Source organism: Thunnus maccoyii, chromosome 9 (assembly GCF_910596095.1).
Source record: "Thunnus maccoyii chromosome 9, fThuMac1.1, whole genome shotgun sequence".
NCBI lineage: Eukaryota > Metazoa > Chordata > Actinopteri > Scombriformes > Scombridae > Thunnus > Thunnus maccoyii.
Genome location: NC_056541.1, coordinates 1,366,475 through 1,378,874, shown reverse-complemented (window position 1 = coordinate 1,378,874; position 12,400 = coordinate 1,366,475). Strand labels below are relative to the sequence as shown.

At 40.9% G+C, this 12,400-nt stretch overlaps 1 protein-coding gene across 5 annotated transcripts in view; it reads left to right on the top strand.

Annotated features, from left to right (window-relative positions):
- dok2 (docking protein 2) overlaps nt 1-12,400 on the top strand; it is a 28,634-nt gene that overhangs the window by 9,041 nt on the left and 7,193 nt on the right. For 2 of the 5 annotated variants that reach the window (XM_042422111.1, XM_042422110.1), the window contains exons 2-4: nt 1,285-1,422; nt 3,036-3,203; nt 8,188-8,296. In XM_042422111.1, the coding sequence (XP_042278045.1) occupies nt 1,285-1,422; nt 3,036-3,203; nt 8,188-8,296 (415 nt within the window). Of the gene's footprint in view, nt 1-1,284; nt 1,423-1,711; nt 2,198-2,224; nt 2,304-3,035; nt 3,204-6,911; nt 8,036-8,187; nt 8,297-12,400 lie in introns of those variants that run through there. The other 3 variants (XM_042422112.1, XM_042422113.1, XM_042422114.1) reach the window with 3 other exon arrangements.

Sequence of the window (12,400 nt, the reverse complement as noted above, 5' to 3'; positions counted from 1 at the left end):
AGGATTCTCAAGTTACCTCACGAATCCAGCTGCCTCACAAGGTAAGACGGTGATAGATGTTGATAGACAGATGGTTCATCCAATCACCTGACAAGTAATTTTTGAAAGTGCCTGCCCTTTTCCACATCAGGTTAAGTAATAGTAGCAATAATGTAACAGTAACATAACAAAACATTAACATAACAGTAACTAAACAGTAGGGTAACAGTAACATCATGGTAACAGTAATGTAACAGTAGCAGTAATATAACATTAACATAACAGTAATGAAACAGTAGCATAACAGTAAAGTCATGGTAGCAGTAATGTAACAGTAGCAGTAATGTAACACTAGCAGTAATGTAACAGTTGTGTAACAGTAACGTCATGGTAGCAGTAATGTAACACTAGCAGTAATGTAACAGTGACGTCATGGTAGCAGTAATGTAACACTAGCAGTAATGTAACAGTCACGTCATGGTAGCAGTAAAGTAACAAAACAGTCACGAAACAGTAACATAACTGTACGTAATGTAACAGTAACGGCCTGAATGCATGTTTGCATGTTGCAAAAAGTCGTCTGCAGCAGAATGTGTCCATTATAATCAATAAAGCTGCTGCACTGACCGCAGAAGCCACACTCAACTGCACCGACATCACATTGCTCATTTCTATTTTTATGTAGCAGGTCTGTTTTTTTTCTTTACACAATGCTAAGCCACCCTCTGAAAGCTAAAACCTACACAGAACTGTGTAAAAATTAGTACAATCTGTTTTAAAATGATTAAAATAAATACCTCATTGTACCAGAGGCAATCTGGCACAGTGCAACCTTCTGTTTTTTTGATTGCACATTAAAATAAATCCATCAAATCAATGTGTATTCATGATCCTGTAGTTAAAACTATCAAGTTAATAAATTCAGTACCAGTTTATACAGCCTATGCTTCCATAACTTTGTCTTTTGCAACTTCAAACTTGCTAATGCTTGTTTAACTTGTTTACATTATGAAGCCATATTAGGATAGGAGCACATAAATAAATTCACAGTACACATGTAGACAGGTCTCACTTCTATTTAAGTAACAGTTAACAGCTTAAGTGGCAAATGTTTTATTTTTAAGTATGACTGAACATTGACCCCTAACTTGTGTGTGTGTGTGTGTAATTACTGTGTGTGTGTGTGTGTGTGTGTGTGTGTGTGTGTGTGTAATTATTGTGTGTGTGTGTGTGTGTGTGTGTGTGTGTGTGTGTAATTATTGTGTGTGTGTGTGTGTGTGTGTGTGTGTGTGTGTGTGTGTGTAGAAGTGGAAGCGGGTGTGGTGCGTCCTGTACAGAGAAAGTTCTTGTTCGATTTCCAGACTGGAGTTCTTTGAGTGTAAAGATGGAGGAACTTTGGATAAAAGTGATAAAAATCTGCGCAAACAGCAGGAGCACAAGAAGGTAGAACACAGTCATGCGGACTCTACTGATCTCTACTCTGTTCTACTCTACTGATCTCTACTCTGTTCTACTCTACTGATCTCTACTCTGTTCTACTCTACTGATCTCTACTCTACTGTATCTTGTTCAACTGTGCTGTGCTCTATTGATTTCTACTGTACTGTATCCTGATCTCCTGAACTTTACGGTGGTCTATTCTATTTTATTGTACTCTACTTAAAGCTATAATATGCAACTATTCCACATTAAAATGTCTAAAAACAACTAGACCTATGTTATATATATATGTTGTTGAGTTGTGTACTTACATTATCCCAAATGTTTCCAACAATTTTCAAACCCAGAAAAATCTGTAGTTTTAATCAGGAAATGGTTTGTTTCCTCTATCAGTGAGTGCTTACGCACAAGATGATCAACATTTTATGCGCATGTGTCGGCGTTGTTGTCGTCCGCCAGAAACTCTGTCATAGATTCAGTTTTAAGCCACATTTTTTACAATACTCTTTTTAGATGTTAGTTGTTTTTTAAGTATATCTTTTAACCAGATGGAGAACGTCTGGATCTTAAGTTATCAGAGAAACAAGCTGAGCAAACGTTAGCAGCGACTCGGCTAGCAGCTAGCAGCCTCTCTGGACGTCCTGTGTCCGCCAAATTTATTTATTCAATTTATTTTACGTGAAACTGCTTTATTCAGTGTTTTCACCGCTTTTAATCACCGGGTCTCTTTGTTCTGGGGAGGAGGAGACCTCGGCTCCCAGTAAAAACATCCTGAACGGTGAACAACTCCCATGATGCCACACTACTTCACGACATCATCAAACTCCGTCTCTTGTTATTGTTTTGACTGAGAGACCTCTAGCGGCAGAAATGACATATTATGCGTATATATTCTATATATATGTTATACTTTGCTCTACTTTTCTGTTCTACTGTGCTGCACCGTGATTTACTATCATGTATTCTACTTTTCTGTATTGTATTCTGCCTTTGATTCTACTTAAATCTACTTTACATCTACTGCACTGTACCCTATTCGGTTCTACTGTGCTGTATTTTACTCTACTCTGCTCTACTGTGTTCTAGTTTTCCCTGTTTGGCTCTACTTTAATGTACTCCACTGTAATCTGCTCTAATGTACTTTGTTGTGCTGTTGTTCTCGACTCGATTCTATTCTGCTTGGTTCTACTGTATTCTATTTAACCCTGTTCTCCTTTACTGTTTTCTATTGTAATTAACTTTATTGCTCTATGTCCTCCTCTACTGTATTAGACACTAAACTACTCAAGTTATTTATATGCTGTGTAATCCCATAATGGTATGACACGAAAATAAAAATGTGTTCATTCTTTCTACTCTGTTCTATTGCGCTTTACTTTGTTCTTCACTCCTGTTCTTTACCTACTGTGCTGTAGTCTTAAACAGTATTCTACTGATGTCTGCTTTACTCTACTCTATTCTACTTTCTGTTCACTTCTAATCTATTTGGAAAACTAGAAGTTTGGTTTTATTTGACTCCACGTTATTCACTCATGTCATGTGTTCAGTTCAGCTCTGTTGCTGTAGCAATAAGGCGCAGGGTTTCCCGGGTGATAACAGCTGATGTCGTCTCCTAGGTGATCCGTCTGGCTGACTGTATCCGGGTGTCAGAGGTGGAGATGGAAGGCTGTCCCAAAGACACGGGACCCTTCCTGGTCGAAACCACCGAGAAGATCTACGTGTTCGCCGTCGAGCGACAACAGCTGGACGACTGGACGCACAAACTGTGTGAGATCGCCTTCCCTGTAGGTACACACACACACACACACACGCACACACACACACACACACACACACACACGCACGCACACACACACACTGAGCTCTAAGCTTTGACTGTTACATGAACTCAAACACTTTCTTAGTCCAACTTTTTACATTTAAACATTAACGTTGACTTTGTTTTATTTCTATCTGCATACCTGCAGAAATATGTGTGTTTTAGAATAAGTAATATTCATGCAGTTTACAGTGAGATTATGCTAAGCTAACTGATGTTATTTGGTCATTTAGTCTAATATTATTGGTTTAGTAATTTGAGGTTTACTGTGTTTTTCTGTGAAATGTGAAGTTTCAGGTCAGATATGTCGATCATATTCCATATTACCTCTTTTACTCTTAAATCCGAACAGCTCAGATATTAGCACGCTAATGTTAGCTTTGTCAGTTGGTTCTACAGCCTGTATATAAAGATGGATGTAGCGAGGTGACGACCTTCCAAATAAGGAGTGTGAGGTGTTGCCTTTCACGCTCTGGAAACACACCCCGCTAACCCAAGCTAACGCTAGCTTACTGGGAACACCGAGCACTGCACACTTACAGCTAACGCTAGCTACTTTAGCTAAATTGTGCTATCAGTCCCAGAGCCGGGCAGAGCAGCAGATTAGCCAACTGTCAATTAACGTCCACACAGCAGACATCAAAGCTATTATTTGTCTTCAAATCTTATTAATGGAGCAATAATCGTAACTGTTGAATCTGCCACTTGGTTCCATCATACAGAAGCACGATGTATCTTTCCATTCATATGCTGATGATACACAATTGTATATTTTACTTTCCCATGATACCCTCAGCCCTATAAATGACCTTGTTAACTGTGTCAGTGACATAAAACACTCAATGACTCAAAACTTTCTGCTGTTAAACAAAGACCAGACTGAGATCCTGGTGATCTGGCTGTCTCTGACATCCAAGCTGTTATCTGGATTCTGACCTCAACTTCACAAGCCACATTACAAGAAGAAGTAGGACAGCATTTTACCACCTAAAAAATATTTCTGAGATTAAATCCATCTCGTCTCAGACGCTGAAAAACTGGTTCATGCATTCATCTGCTTCCTCTAGGCTAGACTACTGTAATGCCCAGTTCTCACTGGGACAAGAAAAACTGAGCAGATAAAATATAGAACTGACTTCAAAATGTTGCTCATTGCTTACAAATCATTTAATGGTCTAGTTCCTACATACATCTCCTGACCTGCTCACTGCTTACAAACCCTCCAGAACCCTCAGATCATCAGTCACTGGTCTCATAACTGCACTCATGATCAGAAGTACATCTGGTGAAGGTGCGTTCAGTCATTATAGGCCCTGGAACAAACTGCCTGATCGCACAAGATGTTCCATAACTGTGTCGTCTTTTAAAAGCCAGCTGTTCTCTCAGGGCTGTGGCTAGCTAGCACCTCCTTCTGTCTCTCTCACTTCCTCTTTTTGGGTGTGTTTGTGTAGATGTCTACTATTTTATGTTTTTTTTCTTATATATGTATGTGTGTGAAGCTTGATGTGCTTCACACACATACATATATAAGAAAAAAACATAAATTGGTTGGTTGGTTTATTCAGTTAGCTTAGCAACAGTCCCACCTGCAGCTAGTAGCTGTGAATATTTAGTAACAGCTCATCTCTACATAACAACTGGTTTGTGGTGGTTTTAATTCAGTGAATCTGCACCTAGTTAACACTGCGGTTATAACGAGGCTCGTGGTCACATCAGGGTTTAAAACGGCAGCATTTTACTGTGAATTCAGTTCCAATTTAATCAGTTCCAGCTGCGTCCCCTGCTCGGCTTCATACCCCACCGGGAGCATTTTCACACTGCAGTCAACCCAGCCACATTTTAAATTCACTTGTGCAGTTACTACAGTAATTACGGTAGCCTAACCAGAACGTGCATCTTCAGGCTACTGTAATTATTGCAGTAGCAGCGCAACTGAACTGTCCAATTTTGCTGACTTGCTCAGATGTTGATTTGGTCATTTTTCCTTGATTTTTGTGCTTTTACTCTGAGTAGTAGTTTCTTTATTTGTCTGTTTTAATTGTGTTTATTGTTGATATACAATCAGAGTCTGCACAGGATGTTTATTTTGAACAGTGACCGGATGCTCTATGCAGTTCCTGTGTCTGACTTCCTGTCCGGCTTGATCTGCTCTGTGCAGCTCGATGTTGCTTCTGTCAAAAATAGGCTAGGTGCTTATTTTTTGCGTAGCGTAGCGGCGAGATTCTTCTGGGACGCTACTGAAACGTGCTGCGGCACGTCTGCATTGCAGCCGGAACGTGACGCAGACGCGCCTGGTCGGCTCAAGTTGTCAGGTGTGAGGTCATGTGACTTCCCACGATGCACCATTCCACTGAGCAGATGGGGAACATTCACATGATACTGACTGACAGACGACTGAAGAGGAAACTGACAAACAGAACTGCTTGTTATCTCATTTTTTGTGTTTCTCAACTATTTTAATGTGAGATATTGATTGTGTTATTAATAACTGGATGATGATAACTGACAGTCCTGAGTCACATCTCCACTTCCTCTATTTGTCTCAGTGTGGCGGCCAATCAGACTGCACTGTTTAGCTGCCACATCAAAAATATAAAGTCAAACTCATATACACAGTGTGAAATTTCAGTTCTCAATTCACAGAGCAAAGTGACAAAAGTTGACTGAACCCACTGACCTGACGGTCAACTTCACCTGAACCCTATGAACCGCTCAGCTATCTGACCGCCATCACTGTTTATCTGCTTCCACTGGAATCAATATAGCTGATCATCAGCAGCACTTCTGTATGAGACACTTTTCTTGAACTACGTCCCTTGACCTATTTTTTCAAATAAAGTGTGTCAGTGCAGTCAGAGTCGATTTCCTCTCAGTAAGTGGTAAGTGTAACTGTACTTGTATAGCGCCTTTCTACTCTTCCAACCACTCAAATCGCTTTTTACACTATGAATCACATTCACACACATTCACACGCTGAACGGGTACAGGCTACCATGCAACCTGCCCATCAGAGGAAGCTAACCATTCACACACATTCATACACTGATGGCACAGCCATCAGGAGCAATTTGGGGTCAAGTGTCTTGCCCAAGGACACATCGGCATGTGGACTAGAGGAGCTGGGAATCGAACCTCCGATCTTCCGATTAGTGGACGACCCGCTCTACCTCCTGAGCCACAGCTGCCCTGTTTGGACGGCTATATTAACTTTTGTCTACGCTATCACCAGCTAACAGCATGACAAACTAGCCAGCATGCTGCTCAACTCTCCAAACAACAGCCAAATAACCACCTTAAGCTTCCTCATCTGAGCAAGCAAACCATACACCACTTAACAAGCAGACACCACGTCTTGAGTCTGAAGCAACTTAAAGAACCACAGACGGCCGCTAGCTGCTCCAACTGACTCAAAAACCTCAACTTCTCTCGAGAAATACTGAATCAATCATTGTTTTCAACGAGTCATTCTGGTCTCAATCTCTAAATTCAGGCCCTCTCATAAATGTGCTGGTGGTCATTTTGGAAATTATTGCTCCATTAATAAGATTTGAAGACTTATAGCAGCTTTGATGTCTGCTGTGTGGACGTTGATTGACAGCTGTGATTGACAGTTGGCTCCAGGACTCACACTGAGTCAGACTATTGTCACAATATTTCACTAAGTTGAAATAAATTGTGCCCTGTTAGCACAACTTAGCTAAAGTAGCTAACATTAGCCGTAAGTGTGCAGTGCTCGGTGTGCCCAGTAAGCTAGTGTTAGCTTGGGTTCCAATAAAACTCCAATAAAACCAACAGGTGACGTCACATCTCACTACGACCAGCTTTATATATAAGACGTTAGGCTAGCTAGTATGCTTCTAAGACATCAAATGAACCAAACAACAAACCAAATGTTTAACTAACTAGCCCGCTAAGTTAACTAGCATGCTAACAGTGTGCTAAGCTAACCAGCATACTGCCCAAGCCACCAACCAAACAACAAAGAGCATGTTAAGCTAACTAGCATGCTATATGATCTATTCAATTCATGTCAAAATACTTTGTTCATCCCTTAAAGGGGCAACTTGAAGCAAACGAGTTAACAAACAAAAGTAGACAATTAATTAATTAAAACATTTGACATTGTTAGAAAGAGCTGAAATACACAAAGATTGATATAATTAATGCAATTAATTAATGACAGCGGTCGGTCTGTAACTCACTGACAATATCCAACACCACAAAGGCATAATTATGTAAAAAATATCAAACTAGCATGCTAACAGAAAGCCATGCTAACTAGCATGCTGCCTGAGCCACCATATAACCAAACAATCAACCAAAATAGCCAACGACATGCTAGACAACATCATGTCGGGCTAACTAGCATGCTAACAGTGTGCTAAGCTAACCGGCATATTGCCCAACAAACAGCATGTTAAGCTAACTAGCATGCTGCCACTTAGTCTTCACCATCAGCACGCTAATCAATCTACACACCAGCCACAAGTCTCTATAACATCAGAAGTTAACATTCACACGGTTTTACACCAAAGAACCAGATTAAAGAAAGACTTTAAGGAAATAGACACATAAACTTTTGCTGTTTCTTTAAACTTTGCTCAGATTCACAGAACTAGACAAGATCCTGAAGTCTCCAAAGATCCCAAATCTGTCGGATATCTGAAGCTGTTTAATGTTTGAACTTAAGAGATTAGAAAAGTCACAATGTTTGAATTAAGTTCAGCTTCTCAAACGGGTGCAAACAGTCGATTGATTAGTCGAACAACAGAAAACTATTTTGATCCGTCGTCTGGTGTATGTGATGATTTGACTTTTGGTCGGACAAAACGACACTGTGAAATTCAGATTGTCACATGTTTCACTACTTTCTGACAGGATTCATTGATTAATCCAGAAAATAATGATCAGATATTCAGTAATGAAAAATAATGTGTGTTTGTGTGTAGATGAGCTGGACGGAGCGCAGCGTCAGGCGAGGCAGCCTGCACAGAGGACAGAGAGTGGACGAAGACGAAGGCATGGAGGACAACTCCCTGTACGGCGGCAGAGACACAGGTACACCTGTCTGACCTACCTGTCTGTGTGTACACCTGTCTGACCTACCTGTCTGTGTGCACACCTGTCTGACCTACCTGTCTGTGTGCACACCTGTCTGACCTACCTGTCTGTCTGTACACCTGTCTGACCTACCTGTCTGTGTGCACACCTGTCTGACCTACCTGTCTGTGTGTACACCTGTCTGACCTACCTGTCTGTTTGCTCTTCTTTACCAGCCAGTGTTAGAACGATCTGAACAGTTTGATCAAACACTGACATGAACCTCGTGTAACCGTGTATGTGTGTGTGCACTATATTATCATCACTTCTTTATCTATTAGCCTACAGTCTCATTAGTGATTAGTTGTTTGGTAGATGATCAGTCTAAAGATACACAATGAAAGCTTAGAACTGTATTATGAACATACAGCTGCTGTATAAACCAAGTACTGAGGTCTGGTACAAGGACCGGCTGGTCTGTTGACAGACCAGACCCCCCCCCATGGTGCAGGCTCAGCACCTCACACTGTCAAAGATATCATAATTAACACCCTTCTAATTAGTGCTAAACATCACACTGTAGCTAAATGCAAAACACTATTGCTGCCAAATGATCTGAAATATACTGTAAGTCCACAAACTGGTGATATTAAAACATATTAAAACATATTAAAACATATTAAAACATTTTGTCCCAGAAGAGACTTCTACCACTGGTGAAAACTGACATTATAGTTATCGGCTATTTTGAGTCCTTTTATTACAAAACTGTAACATTTTTGTGGATAAAATCATCAGAATCATCAAAACCATCAAAACCATCAAAACCATGCTTTTCTGATAATTTACTTGCATGTAAATAACAAACTGTACTAAACCAGTGTAGCCGTGCTGGTTTCACTTACAATACAATTTAAAATGTCAAAATACACTTCAGTTCACTTTCTAATGACAGAGCATCAATTATCAGTAATTGACTGATTGGTTTTCTCACGCTGAACATTTTTCAGTTTAAATTTTGAAGAAAAATTCTGAATTGAAACCAACGAAAACTGACGACAGATAACTTGCTAAGAATTTAACAATAATAAATAATAATTAAATAAAACAATTTCAAGGATAAAAGCCTGTAATAAGATCAGACTGGTTCTCGGTGTCCTCTGGAAACGTTTTATGCAACAGACGCTTTATAAAACCTCCGTGATTAAATCAGGTGTCTCGTCCTGATCGGCTCCTGCAGCAGGTCTGAAAAAGTCCCACAAAAGTCATGATTAGTTAGACTGTAATGATGCTGATATTCACTCACACAGTGGTGACACACAGGGCTGCATATTGGAAATAAGTACCAGTACCAAGTAGTACCGATACCTGCATTTTGTACCCAGATCTAAAGACTATTTGTTTGGTTTTGCTTGCAGCCAATCACTGCAAGTGTTCTTCTATTTAACGCACCGTGTGATTGGCTCATTATCGCCTAAATACCAGCGTGCAGGTCGGTTACATCACTATCTCAGTGTCTCTCCTCTGCTCCGCTGTGACGTCTATCAGCAGGTCTCAGTGAGGGGAGTCACATCCACCTGCTACATGACGCACATTTCCTCATTTGGACATCAGTCCTGGAGTTGGGGGTGTTCCCCAGAGACAAAGCTGAACTACTGAATACAAATACAAATCCGGGGCTCTCTGCACATCCCTACTGCAACCCAAACAGTCTGTGGTGGTGAATTCATGTGTGATGTATTTGATGTTTGATGAGTTATAGTAGAAAAATAAAAGGTTGTAGACTGAAGTAGTCTATCGGTATCACTTTAAGTGTACTGGTATTGGTGCTGGTATCACAATATTCAGCCTGAGTGTGTATTTATACCTGTTATCATCTCCTTCACCTCACTCTGGGCTTCAGCTGGTGCACGAAAGACGACACGTAGCTCGTATCTACCAAATGGAGGATGTGCTGCGAGCCGAGCTGGTCAACCATTCGACATTTCCCCCCCGATAGAAAGGGCAACTTCTGCAGTGCTTTCAGGAAACCGACCAGGTGACGAGTTGTACTCAGCACACTGATGAAGTGGCTGTTAAGAGAAAGCCGCAAAGACACTCATCACTTCCTTCCCCCTGTGAGGTCTGTTGCTTGAAGAAAGTCTTTGAGCTTGACTCCGTTCTAGCAAAAGGCCTTTAATGTTCCTCCAGGCCTCCAGGAGAGTCTTTAGGTTCTGAGGGATCCAGGTCAGTGAGGTCAGGTCAGCTGCTTCCTTCAGCTCACTGAGTGCAATGAAGTCAACTGCAGAATTTTGTCACCTTTGCTGTTGCGCTGTTCAGGATTTTTTTGTCTCTTTGAGTCCGTTTTGCACAACAAGCTGTAATGAACGTGCAGAGTGATGTAGCTGCTGTTACATCATCCTGGTGATTCTCATTTCCTCCCAGAAGTTTGCTGTTTTCTTCAGGTCATCTTCACTCAGCTGTAGCTGTGAGGAAGCAAAACTGTGAAGGTTTTCTTCATATTTGAGGCGTTATCACATTAATTAATCTATTAATGTCATCACATTATTGTGATGATGTGTCTTTCCATGAAGTCAGCTGTTTCCTGTAAAAAGCCAGACATGCTCCTGTCAGTCCAAACGTCACAGCGTCTGTCTTTCCTAGTTCGGATTTGATCTCGGACTCGTCGGTCCGTCTGCGCCGGCCAGCTGCGAACCAACATCAGATTGTTTCTCGTAGTATATCTGGACGATGTGTCACTCATCTTTTCAAAAATATTCAGTGAACACCAATCTAATCAAGTTAATCCCTTAGCTACAAAGCTACTAGCAAGCTAACGTTAGATATCTGACGCTCAGCTGAACGTGTTTTATTGCAGCCGAAGGTTATGACAGACGGCGCCGCGGCTGCAGGTGTGCTCGCCGCGATAAAAAGGGAAGGACGACATTCAGCTCGTCAGATGTTTCATTATGTGCAAAAAACCCTAAAAACTAAAAATAAACATTCATGAGTCCCAAATCTCAAAGTCTGTTGAGGAAGAATCTCAAGTAACCGCGGGTGCAACTCGGGTCAAGTCATGAACCTGAGAGTCCCCGTCTCTGCTGTGTGTGTGTGTGTGTGTGTGTGTGTGTGTGTGTGTGTGTGTGTTTGTGAGATGTGTCACGCTGCCGCTGGCTGCTAAATTTAGCAGCGATGGGAAAGAGCGAGTGAGAGAGAGGAAGTAAGTGAGGTTTGGTTGAGGAAGTCTGACTTGAAGGTCGACTGAAAAGAGTTTTTAGTTTGAACTAAATGTTCAAAACTTTTCAGGACTTTCTGTCGCAAGAAGTTTTGAAGACGTTTATGTTTATCAGGAAAAACCCGTCGAATGATCAGACTCTCTGTGTGTAGAGCAGTTTTAACATGTTGAGGTTTAAAACTGACATAAAGTTTTCTTTCATTGGTCAAAATAACCTCAGCAGCAGGTAGAGTTAGCATCAGCAGCTAGCAGCCTGCATGTAGCTCACGCTTATATATTAAAGGACGAGTTCACAGTTTTTCAAGTGCGTCTTAAACCAACAGTCAGTCATCAAATGAACATTAAAGCTGCTGTAATCATTCCTCCTGTTCATACTGACCATTAGAAGATCCCTTCATAATGACCTTACAATGGAAGTGATGAAAGTTGATCTGAAGCTAATATGAAGCTTCAGCAGTCTGAGTTAGTCACATCAAGTGGATATCTGACACATTTACAGTCTTTGTGCTTCCTCGTCCTTTCAGTGTTCCACAGATGTTCATGTCTGTAATATTTAACTTTATGACCTCCGTGATGAGGTTTTAGTCTTTCTGAGTGAAACAGATGTTTGATGCAGCTGCAGTTTGTGTTTCCAGATGTTTGTGAATCATCATCATCATCCAGTGAAACTCTTTTTTATCTGCAGAATCATGAAGCTGCATCTTGTGCTTTTACTTTCTGTTGTCGTGGAAAAACAGATGAACAGAGTCTCTCGTATCTGTGAGTTTTTAGTGGTTTTTAGAAGTCTACTTTTAAACAGTGATGGAGGATTCTTTTTCCACTGCGGTTCTGATACTGACATTACACACACACACACACACACACACACACACACGCTGGCAGGTTTTTGTGTAGTGGAAACTTGGTGT